General features: G+C 39.7%; 1 protein-coding gene across 2 annotated transcripts in view; it reads right to left on the reverse strand.

Moving 5' to 3' along the window:
• Window positions 1-25583, reverse strand: part of LOC116320966 (mannosyl-oligosaccharide 1,2-alpha-mannosidase IA) — a 185748-nt gene that overhangs the window by 37101 nt on the left and 123064 nt on the right. For both annotated transcript variants that reach the window (XM_039619400.1, XM_031740712.2), the window contains exon 4: window positions 24541-24621. In XM_039619400.1, the coding sequence (XP_039475334.1) occupies window positions 24541-24621 (81 nt within the window). The remainder of the gene's footprint in view (window positions 1-24540; window positions 24622-25583) is intronic.

The following is a 25583-nucleotide window of genomic DNA, read 5'->3' on the forward strand; positions in this document are numbered from 1 at the left end:
TATAGGCCTCCCAGAACTTCAAGATTATTGAAGCAGTGAGCTATTATGCTGACAGAGAACAGAACAAAAGGCAACCAAAATCCAAAGAAGAAACTTTGAATGTCCTTCAAGAAGCCTGAAGGCTACTTAAAGAAGATGCTTTGTTCAGTCAAAAGATTGACTTGGGAATCCATTTGAATTACACACACTTTGCCTTGTATATTGTATTTCCATGTATGTTTGTATCTTTTAATAAATCTCTGCACCCATTTCCCATTTTCCTACCAAAATATAAAGAAATAAGGGGTGGCTTGAGACTTTTGCACTTTTACTGTATCTAGCCGTTCATTGTATTTATTAATTTAATATGTTAATTTGAATAATTTATATACATATACACCCTGATACTCACATAGATGATTTATACCTGGGGAGCGATGTATACAAAAGTATACTTGAAGGCTGCTACTACTTATTTATTCTGAACAACAACAATTACAATAGACTGGAGCCATAGGCCAGTTTATATGCACTGTTCACATATGTCTCCAAACCCTCCCAAAATAGGTCACCGCAGCCTAAAAGACAAGCGTAAAACATTTGTACTCAACTACAGGCTGACAGCACCAGACCAAAGCCTAAACTGCAGCAGATAAACGCTGTCCATCATGTCTGGAAGAATGAGTGCAACGCATTTGTCTTCCGTAAAACTTGAACTTCACTCGAGACTAGCAGAGGCAAGGTCCGTTCAATAAGGAATGGTAAACAGCGTATAGGAAAGAGGAAACACTGCAAGGCTCTGACGGTGAATTCAACAGGTGTACTTCAAGGGGGTCAGGTGTGTATGTGGTGTGAGTATAACTGCTGGGAAAATCAGAGGCCTTCTGTCTTCAAGTGATGTTTTTTCCATAGTTTTCTTCATATTGGCAAAAAAAACCCCAAAGTAAAACATAGAACATGTCAAAAAAACTGAGTAAAAAAGTGAAATTACTACACATATCTATCCATATAAAAATGTCAACTTTATAAAGAAATAAACATTTGACTCATGGAGGAACAACAACAACCAATGGATATTTTGCTGTCAGCAAATGATTATGTCTGATATTCAAGAATGATGATTGATGTATTACAATGTTGTTTTCCAGCTCTAGTCAATTAATGACTCAGCCACTTAATAAAGCCACGGACCTGTGTCATTACAGCCGCACCGATGTTGCTGGAGGACCTCGATAGCGTGCTGCAATCGGTAAAAATGCAGTTAATTTTTTTTTTTAAGTGACAGGGCTAATGAGTGGTGTAGCAGGCAGAAGTACTGATATGGAAACAGCTCATTAAAGGTGTGTCTACAGCCACAAGTGGAAATGAGGCCAGTAAATGTGCGATGATTGATGCATGAAAAAGAACCATTTGTTTGCCTAACCCTGATGTTCTGTTAAAAAGTAGGCAAAAGAAAATTTCCATCTTGAGTAAAACAGAATTATAAAACTCTGAAAGCTTTAGGAAAGGAGGAGAGAGTAAAAGCACACAGAGAGAAATAGTAAGGCTGTCAAACTTTTCAGAAAGCCTCAATCAGTAGAGACCATATCTGTCTGCAAGGCCAGAGAAACTTTGTCTCTTGAGCCAGGAAGGGATTGAACCACCAGCTCTGCCCACTTTACCATGTGATTCCCAGCAACCAACAATCTTGCTACTATTCGGCAAAGCAGCCCTGCTGTCTGAGAGGACCATTACTGTAATTCAGCCCAGTGTAGAAATGTGCACAAAAAAATAGACAGACAGTGATGGGAGATGTGACCTTGACAGGGCAACACTGAGGCAGAACAACACCGGGCGGCCACTCAGCTGAGAGACAGCTGTTGATCGCATCAGGAGGTCCTCAATCGATAAGCCGGCATAACAACACTGAACTCCAAAAGGGGTCTCGTGTGCTTGAGTACTTGTGTGTGCATTGGCAGGATTTGTCACATCTGAGTGTCAGTGCTGCTGCTGCTGCGTATCAGTGGTTGGCCCTGCGTCGAAGCTCAGATGTTTAAATGCTATTTATCGGTGCATGGAAAACAATCAGATTAACTCAGCGCTACATTACAAACTATTTGCCTTTTTTGTGGCGATTCCTGAAGGACGATCTGATGTGTGTCGGTGAGGGTAAACTATGTTTTACCCTACTGGGGTAACAAACCTAAATGACAGATATGCTTATTTACACAGCAGCCAAGTCTGTGCATTGTGAAAGTCACCCTGGCATGGTGATTTCATTTTCCCAAGCCAAGGTCAGCTGTAATCAAGGGAGAGCTTTGTGCAGAGTGGCATTCGTTAATGGCCCAGCCCAGTCGGGACATCCAGGCTATGTTGGGACAAGTCACAGGTTCTGTCACCCTGAATAAGCCAGTTGTCCACATTGAGGCGGAGAGAGCAGGCTGCTGGTCAGCTTGTATTAATTTCAGAGGGAAGCAGGAACTTGCTGTGTCCACAGTGGTGACAATAACAGAGCCAAGGTGTCTCCTGCGAAGTCATGCTGTCACTCCCGCCACAGTAATGTCCACACAGGAGCCTTAACATTTCTTTCTTCCCTTTTCCTTTCTTTCTCTTCAGCAGCACCTGGCACTAGTACAGCTCATTTCAGAGAGCAGCAGCATGTGAGAAGAGCTTGCCTGTCTTTGTAGGAGTATGACTGAAAGAGCACGAGAGAGAAAAAGCAGGATTGTTGGTGGTTGGCAGCTCCTCTGTGCTCCCATTTTGAGGTGGCAAACGTGTCACATTGTGAAGGCCGCTACCTGCTTGGCAGCTGCGAACCCTCTCCCTGCAGCTCTGTTTGTCACTTGCCTTCTCTTTCCCTCTTTGTCTTTGCCTCTCAGTATGACTCCTTAGACCACTGATCTACCAATTTGCCATTGCCTCAAACATCCCAATTAGCAGACACACACAGAAGCAACTTAACTGCTCACTCCAACTTAAAAAGTCAGAATATAAAACATTGGAGAGACCATTAGATGTCTGAATTCAGTCAAGTGTGCAGAGGAGAGAAGCTGTTTTTACCTGTGGATGGCAATTAAAGCGGCTTGAGTGTCTGGCAATGACTGTACCTGAGTGCTCTGCTTTGCAATCCAAGCTTAATTATATAAAAAGAAACACATTCTCATGTTCTTGATTGGCATTTTTTCCCCTCACATCTCAGTCTCAGTCTTTGTCCTCTTAGTACATACGCAAGTGTGTATGTTTAGAACAGCTTAGTATAGATCCGGTATTTCCTTTTCTTCTATTCATGCCCCCAATCCACACCGCCACCATTTCTCAGCAGTATTAGATTACATTTACTAATTCCCTGAGACATTTGAGTACAGGGTTGAAGGACTTATATTTTAGAATTAAATATATTGCACCACATTTATAATAAATCTAGACACTAGGCTGCAGAATATACCAGGGGCCTTATGCCTAACACTCTATCCCACAATCTTTTTTTAAAGCGGTGGATCACCGTTTTCCTTTTCAGTCAGTTAATGTTCAACCAGAATCTTTTTCTTTCTTGATGAGAGAGAACACAGCCGCTGTCATTTTCAATCATAAACGTTTCAAAATCTCATTTCATGCATTTTAAGCATTTCACGTGTGTTCATAATGTTTTGTCCCAGTTGTAAACACTTTTTTCTTTTCAAATTACCAACAGCATCCGATAAACAAAGGTCAGCAGTTCAACTCCTGATTGTGACATATCTAGACTGTCACTGTGTTTTTGTTTTCTCGGTTTTTTTGCCTGTCCCAATTACTAAATTAGTCCGATGCCCTTAGATTACACCCGACAAGCTGACGAGTAGTTTTTTGTGTTTATTTTTGAAACTTAGAAGCCATAAAACATAACAAAAAGATTACAACAAAGTCAACTTTTAAGAATTAATTTTTTTTTCTGCAGTCTGCCTTATGCTGCAGTCACACCAGAGAAAACAGTGGTTGAAGACTCTGGCACAACCAAAATTATTGTGACAGTGTGCGATGAACTTGCAATCTCGTTGCTTTTGAAAATGGTTACTTTGAAGATGGGGATGAGGCCTGCAATCACTCACAGTCAGCTGCTGTTTTCAAAGTGACTTTGGTCCATCAAGACAGCAAAAAAACAGCAGTGATACAGAGTCAGGCTCTATCAGTTTTTGATTAAATAAGGTTAACTTGGCAATCTGTTTGTGATATTATGGCAATTAATAGTTTTCCATATAAATCATTTTATGTACATCCTGCATTAAAAAAAAATCATTGATGTATTTATTATATTAGTTTATGTTAGCTCATTATTGATCTTTGAGGCTGAAGTTTGACCAACAAGTTTCAGTCCATGCATTATTTGTTTTTGAAAATACTTGTGAAAAATACATGTTAGGACATAGAGCCGCAGTAAAGTAAAAATTGGTGGTTGCCATGTGATGCAGGGTGGAGACCAGTTGCAAGTAGTTGTAGTGAACAACTAGTCACTGCAGAGCTCTTGCTGTTTTCAAACACAGAAATCCAAATTATCTTCATAGAATAAAAGTCCAGCCAGAATTTAGTTAAAAAAAGAAAAAGGGCACAGGGATTTGGTAACCTTGGTTTAAGAGTCTAAACAGGATACAACCAAGATGGCAACCAGATGAGTTGAATCCCTTATAACAAAATGACGCAACGCAGATGAGTCGTAGTCATCAGCACAGACTCAGATCGAGTGCAAAATGTTAACAATTAGTCTGTATTTTTAATTTTTGTTTTATTTGGTAACCGTCGTTAATCTGAGTGAGTCAGACTGTGATTGTTTGGAGACTGGTTGCCACCCACAGCCAGACCTGTGCAGTCGCCTTGCAACTGAAAGTGGCTGGTCAGCTTGCTTTGCAAGAAGTCACTGCAGCTACTTGCAACTGGTCTCCAACAGCAAAAGAAAAAAAAAAAAAATCAATGCAATCACTGGACAACAACCATTTTTTCTTACTCACAGAAAGGTTTTTTGACTCCATGACTCAGCCACAATTCTATCTTTTAACATATATGCTTCACCACTGTTTTCAAGAGTGGGCATTGCATGAATTCACTGAGACTAACTGGTACTGCTGCGACTTCAACAGTCAAAAGTAAACGAACATAAACATATATAACAATACAACCTTTTTTTCCTTTTTTAACACAGGATTCTTTCAAAAAATAATTAATATGTAAAAGAACTCTGTGGCACCGGCAGATTATCTGACTACATGTTGTTGCCAACTCACCACATGGCGTGTCACACCTGAAAAGCCACAGTAGTGAGAGATAGGGTCAAAAGTTTAGGAACTAGAGAAACATGAGAGCCCCTCCCCCTCCCTTAGCGTAATACCTTGAGCCAAGACTCCATGTCCGTGCTCCGTGGGTTGAATGTGAGGATATAGATGGTGCCAAAACACTGTTTGGCAGAAAAAGAAAGCAGTTGCCAGCCCCACTATACTGGCACTAAGCCCAGTCACTGCTAGCTTTTGCCAGTTTCAGACAGATTCTCTGCTTTGAAGCTGTGAGGACATTTTCTCCCCATGAACGTCTGAGAGGTAAATCAAGCATGTTCCCCCCACTGAGTTACAGTGCAGGTTAACTTGATCAATGCAATCACAGAGCTGGCGACAAATCACACTCAGATGAGGTTCATTAAGGCCCAAATTAGTATGCAACTTCAATGGGGAGCACCGTGATTGGGTCTGATTGATATGATTATGAGCAGAGTGTTTGTGCAGCCACAGCTTTTAGAGAGTTGGTTGTTAAAAAAAATATATCATTTTTTGATGAAGAGAAAAGAAAAAAGGAAGTCTTGACCTGATGTGGGAGTGAAGAGCTGAGCAAAGGTCACCATGTGTTCAATTTTTGGCTGTAATGAAATGTCGTGCTAGCTAGAATTGGCTCAATCTCATCCACCAAAAACTGTTTGGACGATGGAAGAGGAATTGGCGGCAAATGAGCTCAAGGGGAGCAGAAACAGTGTGGAGGAATTGGCCGCAGAGAATTGACACGTTCTGGATTCACTTGAGGCAATGATGTGGAAGAAGCAGATGGAGTCGGGCAGAACAGCAGTGACGTTCCCTGTTGTCTCTGGGACGTAATTACAGGTTAATGAAATGATCGTGTCTGAGATTGGCGTTTTACACATTTAACTTTTTAATCTGAGCGTAACGGTACAATCTTTTACCACAGAGAGTTGGATAATGATTCAAATAGACATGAAAGATGCCTTTTATCTTTTTATCTGCTCGGTTTTCTCATGCTTCTCTTACAGATCCCCTATAAGTTTCCCATTTCATCAATCAGTTAATCAATGCTTCACAATAATCTTATGCTGAATGGAAAAAGTAAGATGAAGTTCAGGTTTTGGATGCTTGCAGTCTTTTGAAATGCCACACAGCTGAAAGAGGCGAGAGAAAGTGAAGAGGCCACTGGTGGTGAGGTGTCCCGATGCATTGTGTGCAGACACATTTAATGCCTGCCACATTCTTTCATATGCTGTGAAGACATCACAACAAATATGCCCCGTCTCTCCACCTCTAGTTCCCTTAATTTGGTATAATTGTCTGCCTTCAGGGTTGCCATGGATACAGGTGGACCAGGGGTTACAGTGAAAAAAAAAAAAAAAAAAAAAGGACAAGGGGGGACCCGAACTCATTTTCATTCTGCTTTTCACATTTTGATAATTAGATCATGCAAATTTCATAGCATAAGCACTTTTGGGAATAACAATGACCGTTATTCTTTGCTACAGTAATTACAATTTTAAAAAAAAGAAGTCATTTTTATATTAGATTTGCAAACAATCATAGAATTATGGCTTCGAAGCAGACAGACTACAGAAAGTGTATTGGTTTACTGAAGTGCACAGAGTTTTAGGCTAAAAGATTTTTTTTCAACAAAAATGTCAGGATTTGATTCAATTTAGCAGCTGACCCAGCTAATACGCTGCCAAACACTTCTTCCTGCTTGGTGAATTCATTATTTTCATCTCAATGGGAACATCTGACTGACACCTGCCATCTTAAGCTGCAGGCGCGTCACGTCAGGTGCAACAGTATTCACTGCAAGAGCGCATCTGTACTGTATTTCTGCAGCTCTTTAAGAGGCAGTAAAAGTTAGAAAATGAGGAGAAAGTCAAACTTTGTGTCTGGATAATCAACCATGTATGAAAGTCATTTTATCTGTCACTTAATACCATCTTCTGATAGGTCCCAAAATTATGTGCAGCACAAAAACGACCTCGAGTGTACAGCCAGAGTCAGAGACCGATTTTCAGCCAAAAAGAACAAGGAGTCCTGCAACAGCTGGTACGGCACCCATCGAGTCTCAACATCACAGAGTCAGTCTAGGAATACATGAAGAACCAGAGGTAGTTAAGACAGCCCAAAGCCACAGAAGAATTATGGAAAGTTTTCCAAGATGTCTGGAAAAACCTGCCTGTGTGAAACTTGGAAAAACTTGAAAAAGAATTGGTGCTGTTTAAAAAGGCAAAGAAAGCTTTCATCTTCTCCGCTAAAGCCATTTATAATATCTCAATAATTTGAATCACTGAATCAGACGTTTGTGAAAAAAACTCAATCATCTAAGTTTTATCATGTTATTTGTCTTTGTGCTTAGCTTACTTCAAAACGTCTTCAAACTTGAAAGCCTTCAAACTTTGATGCTGCTGCCTTGATCACATTTGTTTTACCGAAACAGGGTTCCAACCTTTAATATTAGCATTTTCCAGCTTTGTTGGTGTCATTTTCTGAAGAGTTTCGCTATTCTGTAACATCACATGAGTAAATTATTGATTACAATATGAGTGACCTATTTTTAACCCCTCGGCCTATGCATAATCTACTGACCCATCAGCTGACATGAGGTAGGAAACATATACTTCTCTTTCCTCACTTTTGCTGATCATTGTTCAGATATCTTGTTTCAGATTCTTACTGATCATTATTCTTTTTTAACTGGATAAAAAAAGAACTAATTAATAGATGATTAAGAATATTTGATTTTATCGTGCTTCACCTTGTACATTTTAGCATGATCACATAATCAGGCAAAATTAAATATATATATGAATACAATGAAGCCTTTGTTAATGTGGACTATTCAGAATGATTTGTCTTAATTTGCCCTTCTATGAGAAAAAAGACCAAGAAGTCAGACTGTTCTTTTGATTGTTTAAAATAGTGCCACGTCTAAAAAGATTCACATAATTATCTACCTGAATACACCTCAAGACTTAAGCTGTGAAGCATATGGAGCTTTTATAAAGGACTGCAAATCTTCGAGTTCAAAGCTGCAGGAACTCAAACGCATTTTTTTAAACTACCTGCTACCAGATCAGATTTACATTTAGCAGGTAGGAAAATGTGATGGACCTGAGACCACTTGCACAAAAAGGTAGGAGGAAATCTCTAATCTCTATGTCAAAACTTAACATTTAAGCAGCAATAAGCACGACTCAAAAGTATATTTTGTATCAACGTTCTATTTTTAAAGATGACTGAAATCAGTTCTTTATTCCACACCTGTCAGAGAAAGAGGAAAAGCAGTCAGGTAGATGTAATGAAAGACAAGACAACTGATTTTTCACTCCTTTCTCCTTCAAGTAGCGCCCTTTTTCGCAGAATTGTGTGTGTGTGTGTGTGTGTGTGTGTGTGTGTGTGTGTGTGTGTGTGTGTGTGTGTGTGTGTGTGTGTGTGTGTGTGTGTATTCCTGTCATTGTATTTTATATTGGCTTGTCAGTACGTGCATCAGCCTGCCTAAATCTAGGCTCTCACACACTGAGGTCTCATTCGTTTGTACCTTATTTGTACCCACTAAATGTGACATCTACCACCTGGTTACTGTCACCAGGTGATAAAATACCTTCCTGCAAAGATGGCAGTTGTCCTACTTTCCAGAAAAGACCACTTCTGGCCATTCAGCAGAGTTAATACTTGATCTGCACACCTCTCCATGTGGGAAAAAGCCCAGAGCTGTGGGGGCTTAAGCCTGCATGCATATTAATCAATGTATCAAACTCTTTTCACCCCTGCCTGCTCTATAATCCTGTTTCTAACCCACTCAGAGTAATGGGTCCACCAGAGAATGTGGATATGACATATTTTTGAAAAGTCACCATTAATCTTTACATTTAAACTACAAGAGAAAGAAGGAAGCCAAATATAACCTGATATCAATGCCACACATGTCCTTAAGTTTGTTAGAAGAAAAAGTGTTCTTTTTATTTAAAGAAAAATAGTGGTTTTTTAAAAAAAAATTTTAACCTGAAAACTACCTTTGAAATGTGCAAAGTCCACAACTCCCAGCTGGAGAAGGCAGGTTATACTGGGGAGCTCCCCGTGGAAAAAGACCAGGCTGATGATCCATATGAGGGAAGATTAGACAGACTGAGCAAAGGATAACAAGAGAAGGATTAATGAGGGCGGTGTAAGAATTTACCAAGCATTTCCACATGAGAACCAACTAAATACAGTACACGTCTCAGAGCTGAGTGTGATAAGTGTTTGTATTAGCATATCGAGACAACATGCAAAAACAGTTCTTGCAGTTGAATGCACTGCATATGGTATATGTATCAAATAAAAATGATGAGTGGATGGACAAACATAAGCAACAACAGCTCCATGAAATGCAACAGCCATTATACTGTTAATATTTGCTGATTTCAGTTTGTCATATATGAGCACCAACTACTCTGATTTATAACAGCAGTAAAAACAAAGCAAATATCTCTGAGTTATAGACTGCTGCATGAACAAAACATGGACACTGACAAACTGCAAAACATTTTCACTTTGTTGACAGTTCATATCCGATTAATCAATCGAAATAATCCTTAGATCCATCTGTAAGAAAATAATCTCAGTCTGCTTTACCCACATTTGACAGTATTTCTTTGCCCTGCAACTCTGTTAATCTGCTGCTTATTTTCTAGATTAATCTTCTGGATCTTAAAATGTCAAAAGGGTGAAAAAGGCCTTTTGTAAGCCTGAGGCTGATGTGTTCAAATGCTGCTTTGTCATGCCATCCCAACCTAAACTCAGATGGCCGCCCCTCCCTGAGCCTGGTGCTGCCGGATGTTTCTTCCTGTTAAAAGGGAGTTCTTCCTTCCCACTGTCGCCAAAGTGCTTGCTCATAGGGGGTCATATGACTGTTGGGTTTTTCTCTGTATGTATTATTGTAGGGTTTGCCTTACAATATAAAGCATCTTGTGTGGCGTTGTATAAATAAAACTGAATTAATGTCAGTCTAAAACAGCGATATGCACTTTACTATCACATTGTTCAAAGAGCCCTCAAGAAGCTGAAACTGATGTAATTTCGGGGATTTTGCAAGAAAGAGTGGCTAGCGATTCATTTATAAGTATGAAATAGCTGTAAGTTAAATTTTCAGTCGTTCAGCTAATCAATTTATCGACTACACAACAAGAACGCAAACAACGGCATCGGAAAATTGCACAATTAGCATCGCTCTTACATGACAAGCTTCATAATTGCAGTGCAGCCGGTTTGCGATTTGAGTGTTGTTTTTTTTTAAATCTATTTCACACCTGTGTAACAGAGCATGCAGCAGCTTGTGTGAGTATGTGTACCAGTAAATGTGAAACTGCAAATTGCTGTAAAAACATGTGTACTCTACCCTTCAAGCATCGACTGGAATTATAAAGCACAGTGTGACCACACAGATATTGTATTTCCTGCATGACTAGGCAGACAAACTACAGTACAGGCTCAGACATTGGGTTGTGACTGATGTGTGACTTCTTTTCCCCCCAAAACCCACCAGTGGCTGTTGCAAAGAACAGTTGTGAAACACTCAGGATTGATTTTTTTAAGCATGTTTTTTCCTAGGGAGAACATTTTTTTTCTCTCTTTTTTGCCTTAAAAGCGCGACCTGTGCTTTGCCATAACTAACTGTGTTCTCTGACTTGAATCAGCCCACCCACAGAGATGATGCCTACTGGTGCACAGATACTGATCATAATACAAGCTGCATGTAAACAGCAGTATCAGTGAGCCACACGTCCACTGATGGTCATGCCTGGCCCAGTCACAGCCTGCATCACGGCACTGTGAGTATTAAAAGCAATCTTCCTCTTCTTTTGGCTGCTCCCTTTAGGGGGAGCAGAGAATCTGGCTTCATCTCACCCTGTCTCTGGCATTCACTCACTACGATCATGACTATTCCTCTTTTCCTCCTGCCTGGCAACTCAATCATCAACATTCCTTGTCCAATATACTGTATCCACCATCTCAACCTGAGCTGTCCCTCTGACATACTCATGCAACAGAAAACAGAAATACCAGTGAGATTCATTAGCTGATAAAAAGGATTGAGTGAACAATATTTCATTTACATATTGAAAGTGGGCTATAATTTATCATTAGCTTCCATCTGTGCATCTTTGAAAAAGCCTCCGATTTTCTGTTTGAGTAATTCTGCTTATTCAGCTATGAGGGACCATGAACTCAGATTGAAGAGATATTGAAAGGAGGTTATTGGAGGCAGGCCGCCAATTGGGTCTGCCCAGCTTATTTACCATGGTGTGATTTGTAGTGCACTATGTATAACTGTCAATTGCCTGCAGAAGCACAGAAAAGATTGGGAGACCAACCTAAAGAACTGTCATTCAAGCACTGAGACGTATGGAGTTCCACAGCAAAAGGCGTGCTGTGAACACGCTCTCCCACCGGCCCAAGGGGACACTCGTTCCTCAGACGCACAGTGAAGCATATCTACCTCAGGTGGAGTTTGTGAACGGACTCCTGCATCCCAGGGCAATCTAACTTGGTGTGCAGCTAAGAGCCAAACCATTCCTGGAGAATACAAAGAGGAAGCCATGCATTCAGCTGGCAGAGAAATAGAGTATTGCTACTACCAAGATAAAGAAGATAAAACTGAGGGCAGGAAAAGGGACAAAAATAAGATAACAACAGAAAAATAAGGAGCCAAAAGTAAAGTTTGAGCAAGTTGTGAGTTAATGTTTCAAGGCAACTTTGTAGAAACTCTGTATCATATTATTTATTTTAAAGAGTATATCATTACTGCACCTCTGAGGAACCGTGTCTGGACACGTCCTTCTGACTGAAGGCTGAAGGACGTTTCTGCAGCAGCGAGACGTGGCTCCATTACCCACACAGCAAGCAAAAGGACATGTACTGCAGCCATAATGGTACATTTAAGTCAGGAGAGGGCTATTTGTTAGTGCGGAAGAGCGAGGCTCAGCAGGCCCGACCGTGACGCCCATTCATCCTCCCCAATCATCAGCTCAGAAGGGAGCACTTCCAGTTCTATGCTTGTATACTTACAAAGATGCCCGGCCGGTTAGCCAAGAGTGTTCTACTAAATATGAAGAAAGAGACAGATTATCTCTGCCTGGGATCGAGATAATGCTCGTTTTTTGGTTTTATAATGGGTTTGGATGGGTGTTAATCTATACGCACCTGTGCAGCATGTGTTAATGTGTGCAGACTGACTCACACAAGCCTATCTGTGGTGAAGATGTTAAGACAATAATTTACCCGAGCTGTTACACAGACATAGAGGTTCCTCGAGGAAAGAAATAAGGATGATAAATAATTGAATTTCCCCAGGCGGTGAATGGGGAGTCTTTTTTTTTCATTATTTATCATCTAATTGATTACTGCTTGTAGGCTTTCTAACTTGTCCCACAATTAATGTGCTGCTTTTTTATGTGCTTAATTAATGGCCAGCGTGGCTTCATGAAAAACACACAGTCAATTACATGTGAAATTGAAAGCCTGTGCCATACTGCAGTGCTGGGGATGGCAAAGAGACATTAATCAGCTAAAATGAAATTCTGTAAGACAGATTTAGTCTTCTGCACCAAATTGGACTATTTTTCAAATTGTTGTCATTCTGCCTCTGTGGCAGTATTGCAGCTCAAGTTTTCCTCTTGACCTAAAATGCTCTTTGAATCAACTTGGCTGTCAACAATCTTTGCAGTTTTGCTCTGACTTGTTTATTCCAAAAGTGCAACCATCCTGTCCTCTGTTCGGGCTCCTGCTGGTGACACATCGCTGAGGTTTCATGTGTGTGGGACATCATATTCAATGTGCTGCACCTGCCATATTTGGTGAAGAGCTATTGCTTTGTGTACAAACAAAACATGTACGCACACAAGCGCAAAGATGTGCAAACTCACACTGGCACAAGCGTTTTTCTCTCTAGCTCATGTTTAGAGAGGATGCCACCCAACCCAATTCCAAGGGGGTCTTGTTTTGAATGAAAAGCATTTATGGCCAACACTGTCTGAATTCAAAATACCTTCTTGGCAGGATGAGCCAGAGCATGTGAAAAACAAATAGTATCAATTCAGATTTCATTGTTTTCCATTTCTTTTTCAGCCTGAGAAAGAACAATAGGCATGTCCCCTGGCAGAACTCAGTTTGGCTACTGGCCTTTTTTTAATTATTTTTATTTTTTTATAAATATAAATGGATCTACTGGCTTCTGTACATATCGACAGCTCACTTTGAATTTACAAAAATCTGAATGTCAAATGAAAATATGAAGTTAAAGAAAGCAACCCTCCCAAAGTCCACAAATCTACAGTTTATTCCTTTAAATTGCCTCCCTTTATTTGACCTTACACTGAAAAAATGCAGTAAATAAAAATGCAGGTTCTGCATGCATCACTAAATCTCTACAGCGACAAATCAGCCACCAGTCTCACCAGGCACAGATCTCCATTTCCAGGAAGATATTGATTAGAGTCAAAGCTACCAGGATCAATAGTTTCACTGTTAAAAGCCAGCTCGTTGACCCCTAAATAATACTGCATAATGGACTGGGGCGGTAATGAAGCCCATCTTACTTAATTCACATCTTTTGTCTCTTAGGTCTGAAAAACATCAGAAAGGAAAGCTTTGCCTTAAGTACAAAGAACAAAGTTAAAACGTCATTTTACATTTCTGTTTGTCTGCCATCATTTAAAAAGTGCTTTTTGAAAACTTGAAAATTTTGTCGAGATGTCTTCAGTTCCTCCTCAGAGGCGCAGATGAGGCTCTTTTTCTGCTTTAATTGCTGATGGACAGAGAGGAGCACTGAAGCCTGTAAAATAAAGCCCCTAGGCAGCTGTGAGCTATGCAAGGACTCAACGAAAAGGCCTGAATACCACAAGGCTGACATCATTAAGAGTAGCCTAATGATTCCCTGGATTTGATTTGTTTGCCCTGTGTCACACTTAAAAAAAAAAAAAAAGAAAAACACCCAAATTTCATGAGCCTGTGAACAGGGCTTCTGTTGAGGTTTGGGCTCATTTGGACCTTTGCCAAAGCCATCCAAGTCTGAATCCAATTACTCCAGCCAGAATGTTATGTATTGCTAAAAAAAGACTAATTGCAGAGCTTTTACAGAAAGAAAACTATCCTACTGGCTTATGAAAAAGTGGGGACACATCAAGAAAAGAACCTTATGTTTTTTCTTTCAGCCTAAAAGAAAAAAAAAAGGATGTCTTCGTCTTCTTAATCATATAATAATTCAAGCAGTCACAGAAATGTATCCTATAAGCTCAGTCTGGCTGCAGGCCTCGAAAACAAGCTGCTAGTTTATTGTTGAGTGACAGATTTATTCAGTGAAAGAGTTATTATTAGCTGACTGTACAGCACCCAAACAAATATTAAATAAGCTGCATGCTCTGTTGCATATAATATTTCAACAAGGTAATGCAAGATATGTGAGCTGCTGGTTATGGGATGTTGTTCTTACCCAGCGTCTCTTAATTCCATAATAAAACTGAAAGGTGTAAGAGCACAGCTGAGCACAGTTATTTTAACTCTGCACAAATGGGATTAGGTGTTTGTACACAGAGCAGAATAGGTGTTTGGGAATAGGGAGCTTTCCTTTCGCGGCTAAGCCTGCGGCGGGGACTACGGAGCACGGCAGGTTACTGTGCGATTATGATGATCCACTTTGATCTGAGGAAATGAAATTTCTTCCAAGACCACTTTTCTGCTCTTCAGCAAGAAGGGGGACAAACAGATAAAATACACATGGAGCCACACTGCTCATACACAAGCAGCAGAACTCACACGTATGTGAAGATTACACAAGCATGCAGGTGCCATTTCTGGCTCATTTGCACTTTACTAATATATTTGCCTGATTTCAGTATTAAAACAATCGCAGTGGCAGAATTATGAAGTACCACACTCTGTGTAAATTGATTATAGAATATTCCTTAATTGGTAGATATTTTCAGAGAGAAATGAGTATGGTATTCAGTGAAATGTTGCTCCAAAGACTGAAATTTGCTCATGACTCCAAACTTTACCTATTTCAGGGATAGTAGAATATATATTAATATATTGTTCAGTGTTTTGAACGTAACCTTAACTGGTTACGTTCAAAACACTGAACACTTTCAGGAATTTTGACAGATAAATGAAGATGTCTGTTTCAACAACACTTACAGCATTGTGCAAGCCTTAAAGTTTAACTATTAACAACTAGCTAAAGTAGTAGGTAGTAGTTTTAGCTTTTAAAAAAAACCTAACTAGGTAGCAATTTTAACCAGTTCTGCTAGTCTGTAATGTAGGCAGCGCTAATTTAACAGAAGAACACAAATGTTAACATCAGTGTTACTGGCTCTATGATACTGTAACCTGGTAAAGCAGCATAATGAGTTCAATTCTGTAATTAGCATGCTAGATATTAACATTACTAACATGCTACTTATGCTAACATCTAGCTCTTTCTTCATAACAACAGCAAAAGCACCTCTGTCCCTAAAGCCCAAAGTAATTCCATTAAAAAGTGTTTAAAATTTTGAGTGACTGGTGAAGTAAAAGTGACTAAATATATAAAACTTTGGCCTAAGAGGCACATGAATGCATATACAGTAGCTGTTGAGATATTTAAACTGGATCTAAGCGCTCACATTGTGAAGTATATACCAGAAAAAGACTCATCTTCCAAATTTTCTGGATTTACATTTAGTTCATGTAGGTAAGTGCCATGTAGCATGAAAAGCGTAAAACAAACTATATTTTTATCCAATCTACATACTATTCTCTTAAACAAAGGGAACCATTAGTCTTTTACATAAGCACCATGCAGACATACTCGGCATCATCCACAAAATATATCCACTCCATATGCAATTCCCACACCTGCACTGGATAACCATATATCTCCCATTTCAACCACACTTCATCTTCCCATATTTCTTTGCCTCTCAGCATAGCTTATGTAAGAGGCAGCCAGTATGATGGGGGAGGGAGTGAAAAGACACTGTAACCTTCAACTGGCAAAAGACAACCATGTTTGTCCCTCAAGGATGGCTGAAAAGTGATCCTCTCAATGCATCTTTCTGGTAAAAAATAAGCACTCTCTGGACTGCTCTGTCTCAAATTTATTCAGTTGGATTCCTGCATAGAGTAAATACCTGGGGGTGGGTGGGAGGGGGGGTTTACCTGGCACATATTTATCTCTGCTACAACCTAACTCTTTGCAATGGTATGCAGGGTCACAGCAGGGAGGCTGATGCAAGTCTTGTTGCTGGCTGTTGCTGTGGGTGATGGCAGAGAACTGAAAGGAGCAGACAGACACAAAGGGCCGTGATTGACTGCTTAGGCTCAAACACAGAGAACATTTTCCACAATCAGACTTGAGCAGCATGAATGCTGAACTTTTTTTCAGATTCAGAGAAAAATTGCTGCTTTGGTGTGTTTGAACATTGTTTTTAAAAGACTTCCAAGCGATACCGGAGCGTGCCAGAACCGTAATACCATCGCGGCTCAGAACGAAGAGAGGGAATAATACGAGATATCATTTGTGCAACAAAGCAAAAAACAGCTACCCCGAGACAACTACAGTAGGTAACTGTTGTGCTTCTATAAAGAATTAATTCAGATCACATCTGTGAATCAGTGGCACACAGTTCAAAGCACATCTTCAATGCACCAGGGTGCAGGTGGGTATGGCCCAGCTTCTGCCATTTGGGAAATATTGTGGCCGGAAGCAAACAGTGCAATTGCAGCATGGTTAGAAATGATGTGAAATAAGGACAAAACATCAGCAGAAGGCATTGTGAAGCCTGGCAGTCATGACTAAGCAAATTACCTCTTTTCTGTTCTTTTAATAGTGGAGTGTTTTATATCACAGCCCTCTGATGTCCCTGAGTGATGCAGAACCACCAGTGACTATCATAAATTATATTAGCTTAAAGGGGAGGTTTGATGTTGTTCTACTGCAAAGTGAAATGTTTAATGTTAGGGACGGGTGCTTATTTGCCAGACCTTAGCATCCAAAGGAGAAGGAAGCCTGCTTTCAAAGAAAATAAAAATCTATAGTGGATAAAACTGATAAATTCACCAATAACATTGGACGGGGACATGTAACTATTATATTGCTGCTACTGCTACCATATTTTGCTCTCAGCTACACAATGTTTCACCTTGTAATGGAGTTATGTTAGGTTATAGGAAGCTGTGAAAATGTGCAGAATTTGATAGAAGACACAATAAAAGTGTTCAAAGTTGGGAAAATATTGGTATTACAGTTAAATAATGGATTTAACAGGTCACCGCTTTTCCTTCAGTCAGGACCGCAGTGTTACCTTAATGGCATGAAAGCAATCTTATCTGTTCATATTGAAGCTTCTCTAAACAATAATTAAGAATTTGCATTTGTGTTGGTATAAAAACATAATTCAAGTATTTCCTTACTTTTATACCAAAAATAAAAACATGTGGTGGAGCAAAACTATAACTGAAGGGAAACTGTCTGGAGAATATGGAAGCCCATTTCTGCGACTAAAGAAAAAGTATCCATAACTCGAAATTTCGAGTTTTTGAATTTTCGAGTTATGTTTCTCGAAATTTTGAGTTATTTTCTGGAAATTTTGACTTATTAACTCAAAATTTTGAGTTAACGCTGCCAATCAGTAATCTACGTGAATGACGTCATTTTCTTGTTACCCGGAAGTATATGGCGCAGAGGAATGCTCACTCAAAACCGGATCGTGAGCTACCAATGCATAGCAACAAATTGGCGCTTTCGAGAGTACGTTTGCTGATAGTAACGCCATGTGATTCAGCTAATAACACAAAGATTACATCATTTGTGAAGTCACACTGAAAATACTCAGCAATTTATGCATTCATGACTGGCTGTAATACAGGTAGCTTAGCTGTAGCATTTGTAGCTGAGGGCTTCAGCTTCCGGGTAACAAGGAAATGACGTCATTCACGTAGATTACTGATTGGCAGCGCTAACTCGAAATTTTGAGTTATTAACTCAAAATTTTGAGAAAGATAACTAGAAATTTCGAGTTATGAATATATATATCTATATATATATATATATATATATTTTTTTTTTTGTGGCGGAAACGGGCTTCCATAGGAGAGAGGCTTGTGTTGTTGCATACATCTTGCCTCACACACCAAGTTTGTCGACTCTAATTCGCATGTCAACATTAGGCAACGTGTCTGAGCCAAATTGGCCAACATATCAACACCAAACAGTTTAAGAGCTTTTCAGTAATTAGTGTTCATGCAATGGCTGTTATTATGGAGGATAACTCTTGATTGCACCATGGAAAGAGGGCAGCACAAACACAAATCCCAGCAATCCTGTTTTACCTCCTACTTCAGGATAGTTAAGCTTATAGATTGTTACAAGAAATAATCGATGTGCCAGTCATGTAGACAAAATTACTGATAATGCACCATAACAAAATTGCAAATATACAAAAGGCTTGAATATTTATCAAAAGTACCAATGTCAAGTTTCAAAATATTTGCCTACCAGAAAAATATCAATTATTTAAAAAAAGAAATGAAAGAAATCCTAATGTAAGCTGTTTAAATTCAGCTGCATACCCCCAAGCAAATGTCTGGGGAGTCAGAAATTTTCTGGAGGCGCTGTAACAATGAGTTTCAGAGAGGAAGGGAGAGGCGTACACAGGCAGCACATCTACAGAGAGAGATCATTTTCATATTTCTTCTGCATGTAAGTTTTGATAGGTCGGTTATGAATATTTATGTGTTCTGCATGATCTTCTCGTGCAGGTGAGAAAAGTTTCGAATCGCTCAGTCTGAGAGACAATTGCACTGCTAATCTACACATTACATGACAGCAAGTTCCCCCAGACAATTAATGATGCTGAGACGGGGAGACAAACAGAGAAACATAATTAGACTGTCATCACTGACAGTATTTACAATTTATTGCATTCTTTCCGAGTGTGATGTGTGTGATATTTATATTGTCTCGAGTGATATGACCCAAAAATAAACCAATTTTCAGCGACATAAGTGGGTCACCCAAATTAGAACGAAAACAACATGGACGGATGCAAACACCATACCCCTCATCAGCGCATCCAAAACATGCCACGAGGACTTTAAATAGAAACCCACAGGCCGAAAACAAACACTAAAGTTTGTGAACCTGAGTAGAGAAAAATCTCAGCCTGAACTGTCACAGTAACTCAGTGTTCAGCTCCAGCGTTCCAGAGCGGAAAAGGTTAGATTTGCGGCTCTTGCATGTTCTCCAAAAGTTCACAAACAGTTCCTCTAACATTTCAAAAGCTTTAAGCGAGGTGCATTGAAGTCCTTGACTGGTTACAGGCATGAATGTGATTGACCCAGAATAAAAGTAAGCAGGGACCAAGATAAGAAAATACTTTTTTTTCCCCTCAGTGAAAGAAAACCACAGCAGCGTGTTTCAGAAAACATGTCTCGCTATCAGTCGCTGTGTACCGTTTGCAGAAAGATTATTTTTAAAATAAACACCACGACCTTCATTTATTGGCTTGATGAGATTTGGCTGCATTAAAAGGGATTCATAATGTGGCTGCGACCAATGATTGTAATTTCAGACTCCTAATTCTTACCTCACTACAACAACAAAATATATATATAAACTGTAATATTATGTCACTTTAAAACTGTTTTACGTGCTTATTCTTAATCTTCCCTATTTTCCCCCTTTAATATTTGAATCTCTTCCACATTGATCTGTATTTCTTTACCCACCATTCTGTATCTGTTATGTACTAAACATAAACAGGACATTTATAATTCGCCTCCCTCAGATGAATGAGACACACTGTACTGTTGTAGTACAGAGAGGCTGGCAGCTGTCGGTCACTACATGCAACAGATTTCTGCTTCTTTTAACAACATGAGAACTGCAGCTGGAAACTCCGTGAGATGGAGAGAAAACTAAGATGGACTGTCATTGGCCAAATGACTGAGAGTGTGGATTGATTTTTTGACAGCATTAGATTTACATCCATTGTTTAGACCAGCGATCCCCAAGAGTCGTTTGGTACTGGGCCGCGAGAGTTGAGGCTCGGGTGTGAAATTTATGGTTTTCAGGAATTTTATCTGTTTTTATCATTATTTTTTTAAATTGTTAACTCAATTTCCCTGGGTCTTTTCCCGTGTGTTATGAATAAATCTTCTTTTTTTTGGTACCGGTACTGGTTTTATTTTGTTGTATTTATCTGCGACACCTTAAAGGCCGGTCCGTGATAATATTGTCGGACATAAACCAGTCCGTGGCGCAAAAAAAGGTTGGGGACCGCTGGTTTAGACGATTATTAAGCAAACTGCATTATACTCTTAAAGCACAAAGAACTCTGTTATGTTTGAAAACCAAATCAATTATTATTATTTTTAATTTAATTTTTTAATTTTTTAAATGATGAATCATAACTTTTATGGTCACAGAAAGGTAGGAGGTGGTCTTTCGCCCAGTTTTTCTAACCCCACCACTCATTACTTAACTTTTGAGTGCATTTAATGACGAAATTAAGTCAAAGAGCTTTTTACTTCTACATCAGAGACTACAGACTTATAAAAAGTAGTGGATATTTAAATACTTTCTGTGATGTCTAAACATGCTGCATTTTGTTTGCAATGTTTGGAATCTCCTCAAAACCATCCCAAAGATGATCACTTTGTTTTCTTCAAACACGGAGAAGGATTCAGTCTCTTCTGTCCTCCATGAATATAACTGATAACATTACACTCCTACATACAAACACACTTCTTTCCTTGCGACCTCTCCTGAGCACCCTTGCTCCATTTCCTCGTTTCCTTTTGCTGATGACCACATGAGCACGCGTCTTTCTTCACTGCTGACTGCTGGCTCGCTCTCTCGCTGCTGTTTCAGCTCAGCCCCGCGGGCAATTTTCACACAAGGCTGATTGAATTCATTCCTATTCCCCTCCACTTTTTCTCCTTTCACTGTTCTGTGCTCTTGCTAAGGAAAAGGGATGAAGCAACGAGGTCTCATCACCACACACACACACTGCATATCAATGGACACTGACAAATGAAACCCACTGCACAGAGATGGCTGGAAGAAGGCATGCAGTATGAATCCAAGCAGTGGTGAAATTCAGGCCGAGCTGACATTCAAAAACATGCGTACTTATATAGGTGTGTTTAAGAAGCGGGGAAATTCAAGGCATGTTTAATGAGCATGTCCAGTATGTGAACCCATGGAGAGATTCCCAGTTTAAGGAAATTTTTGAGGACAAAATACATTGAAAGTTACAATCAGAAAAAAGATTAGCTTTTGCTTTTGGTGCATAAATGTTTCCTGATAACTGCTGGAGTAGTTGCCACTGCTCCCAGAATCATGTGGACTGCCAGAAGTGTGTGTTGGTGAATGATGAAAGAGTGGGGCAGCAGCGGTCAGACCCGATTGAACAAGACATTTAACGTGGAAACTGCTTCCATAAAAAAGACCAACCACGAGCCTTCTGGGGCTCCAAGAAAACACACACACATAAAGAATGCATTCCACTAGGTCAAAACAACAGGAGGTTATTAATGGTCAGGTGTTTCTCCAGCTCTGCTCCAAGCATTTCTCCAGCAAACTGTGTCCCGCAAGGAGCCATAATCATCACGCAGTTCCTGGCAATCATTTACAGCAGCACCAGCTGCCGAATGTCCTCTGGTCAAACTTGATGCACAATCTCGTAATAGTCCGCAACAGTGTATCTCAACTGATTTAAGTCTCTGCCACAGTGACAGACCTTCAATCTATTGGTTTTATCATTCGAATGGAACTGCATACTCCTAAGAGAAGCCCCTAATGGGAGAACCAAAGGGTGACTCAGAGGATCAGAGATGGCTATCCATCTTGTTTTCCGGGAACCTTCACAGAGAGCACGCAGCCGAGTCATGTGATGGATAGCGGCACCAGAGTAAAGGGTATTGATACAGTATGTTTGTCAGGAAACGGAGGCCGTGCACTCGATCTCGTAAGAGAGACTGCGTACAGTGAACAGTCAGGCAATCCAAATGTGAAGAAAAGAAAGTAGTAAAAGGATTGGAGTCATTCAAACAAAACAGATTAAGGAAACTCGTGACATAGACTGAGGTTAAAAAGGGAAGATTAAATGACGCAAGATAGCAGTAAGCTGTCTCTTCTACAGATTTTCTTCACCCAAGCTACTTAGCAGCCATGTCCTTCTGTGACAAGGTGAGACAAAAGCAAACTTTATGAGGAATACACTCATATTCGAAATGTCATTCTCTGTGCCGTATATAGAAAATTTCCATGGACCAGTGGATAAAGCAGAAGAATATTTTCTGCATGGCATTAATGGCAGGCAAATGTGGAATAATGGATTCAACAATATATTCTGCTCCAGTAATGTATTCATATTTCACTCATCCAGCAGAGCTGGACAATTTTATGCTGCTCTCCCCTCAGCTCGCTTGGCCTGCAAATCAATGTCCATTAAAGCGACCGAGTGTTCATATGTCACTGGATCCTTTCACATTAATTCTGCTGCTACGAAGATTTCCGCCTTTTCCACTGCACGAAAAACACTACAACTGCAGTGTATGTCATGTGCATGCTCTCCAGGGCTGCTACAGGCAGATGCTCATTATGATAACACCTTTACCTCCAGTGATTTCACACTGTACTGATAATGAATCAACCCATTTGTGCAGTGTGGCTGTCGCAGGCTATTTTTAAACCTTTATTTATTCAACCAAGGCTTACAGAGCATTCATACGTTTTTTTTTCCTGACATGGCCGAGCTTCACACTCGTGCAGTTTCACAGCTTCACACCTGGATGCTGTCCATCGTAACCTCGGGCCTTTATACAGAGCCACTGAACAGCTTCACTGGAGCGACTGGAGCTTTTACAAGGACGCAGCTCTCGTACTTTTTCAGCAATGGAAAAAAAAATTCCATTCAACTTTGCCTTCTAAATTCAATTAAATTGCTCAGGCTTGGCTCTTTAACCTCTAAGCAACACTTTAATACACTTTAATACTACAATGACAAAGCAAAAGCACATTCTTAGAGGCTGATTAAATTTAAGGTTGAACCCCCCCAAGAATCCAGTGAAACATTGAAAAGCAAAAGAAAAGCCTCCAGAAGTTCCAATTTATTAATATCTAATTATAATTATCATTTAATATGAGTTGAGGTCTTGCAGTGTTACTGTGATGTGGTTAACAGGTTACTAGAAAGCCACACGAACAATTTCAAAGCTTCTGTTTGTACATGTTATAGCTATTATATTAAAAACACACAGAAACAGAAACAACAGTTTAATATTATCAGTTTAATATTATCATTTAGGAAGGATTCACTGGACATCAGCAGCTAGCCTCGGGAGCTACAGCAGTGCGCAGTTTATAAACCTGAACCTGGCACTGCAATATTGCCTTACCATCAAGAAACACACATCATGTAGGGTAAGTACGATGCACTGGGAGATAACAGGAGGTGCATTTCTGCTTCTTTAGTAAAGAGTAACTGGCTCTCCACACTTTCAGCATCTGTGACCAGCAGATTAGTCAGTCTAGTAAATTCACAGATGAATTTGACATGAAGCCTTCATTAAAACTCACATTACCATAATATGATACTAATTAATTTTATGCTCAATGCAGCTTACATGCCATACATTTTACATCTGCTACTTCTTCAAACCCTCATTCTCATATGCATTATACGTGAGGTGGTTTTACTAGTTCATTTAGGTGGTTTCTTTACATGTACTGTGTTTATAGCTCAGAAATATCTATATGTCTACAAACTAAACAGCTCCAGTTCAAAATTAATTTGAATTTGATTGATTAAAGCTGGAAATGACCAACTGTGATGCATTTTTTTTAAAGATCTCACTTTTTTAGAATTTGATGAAAGCTTATTCGGTTGTGAAAATAAGGCCTAGATCACCATGAGGTGCAGACAAGTTGGACATGTGCTGACATTCAGTGAAAAATATGTATAAACCAACCAGGTCCTTTAAAAAAACAACATAAAACTGGTGAGGATGAGTACATATCCAAACCCTTACCTACATATCTTACACAGACAGTTGTTTTTCCATTCCAAACAACAGAAAAGCCCAAAACATGAAAATGCTGAAATGGCCCAAGATAATTTTATGCTTGCACAGCGGTGACACATAAATACACCCAAACACACTGATGTGCACAAATGCTGTCACCCTCAGAGGCAGCCTGTTCATCATTCAAACTGCAGGCCTGGTGTGAGATAAAGGAAGCAGCAGATCTCACTAGAGTAGAGGGATAACAGACATCTATTAATCTTACCTCCTCCCCTGTCAAGTAGTACGCCGACAGCAACCCGCCGACGTAACGGATGTTCACCTCAAACAGTGATGCCTCGCCGTTCTGTTGAACCAAGAGAGAGAGATCAAATTGTCAAATGTCATATTTAAGTCCTCAGTCGGGGGTAAAGTAGCTGTACGGGGGAAAAAAAACACACTAAAGACATCATGAACTGTTTTTTACTCCACTCGTGGTTTTACTTCATTCAATAACTGAGCTATGTGGTAGGTTTATTGCTCTCTGAGATCTCTTTGGAGTAGTGTAGTCAGATGGGAAGATAAATATTTTAATATTTCACACAGCATAAAGTCTCTGGGTCATGTAAATATTATGTTCACATGTGCAGATCAGCATTTCTTGGTTGTTTAATAGATTTTCAGATTCTTTAATGCATGAAGATGTTTACTGGAGAGTCTGAGGTTTTCCTGAGTGGTGTACTAAGAAGTGAGCTTAATGGGTTAATGAGCTACACTGTATTAATCTAAACTGTACACATTGTCACTGGAATGTGCACATATTTATACTTGATTCTAACCTGGTGCTAAGTTTCTTAAACACCAGCTACTAGAACACTGTCATTTCCATCTGCCAACAAACTAAAGTGATTTCCACAACTACTTCATTAGGTTAGGGGACTTTAAATGTATGCAGTTTAAAGTTTCAGAGCTCTAATGTGTAGCGGTCACATTAGAACGAACAGCAGCACCGAGAGCGCACTCAGTGTTAAAACAATCGGCTTAATTAAAATGCTTGTTTTTACTGCTCTGTGTACTAAATTCCAAGGTTAACTGTTTCTGCAGCATCAGTCTCTGGTCCTTCTTGCAACAGTTTGGCACTTTACAGTTCTATTTTTATATTTCCTATTCCATTTCCTTTTTACATTTTTAATCACACTTTCTTCATCATCACTTGACGACATCTCTGACTGGAGTAGGCGGCACTCAATTTGTGCAGAAGCAGAGTCATGTGATCTTACAGAGCCTGAAGCAGAAAGCCCGACAACAGAAAAAGTTGATAACCACCAT

This window comes from Oreochromis aureus, linkage group 11, assembly GCF_013358895.1.
Source record: "Oreochromis aureus strain Israel breed Guangdong linkage group 11, ZZ_aureus, whole genome shotgun sequence".
Classification (NCBI taxonomy): Eukaryota; Metazoa; Chordata; class Actinopteri; order Cichliformes; family Cichlidae; genus Oreochromis; species Oreochromis aureus.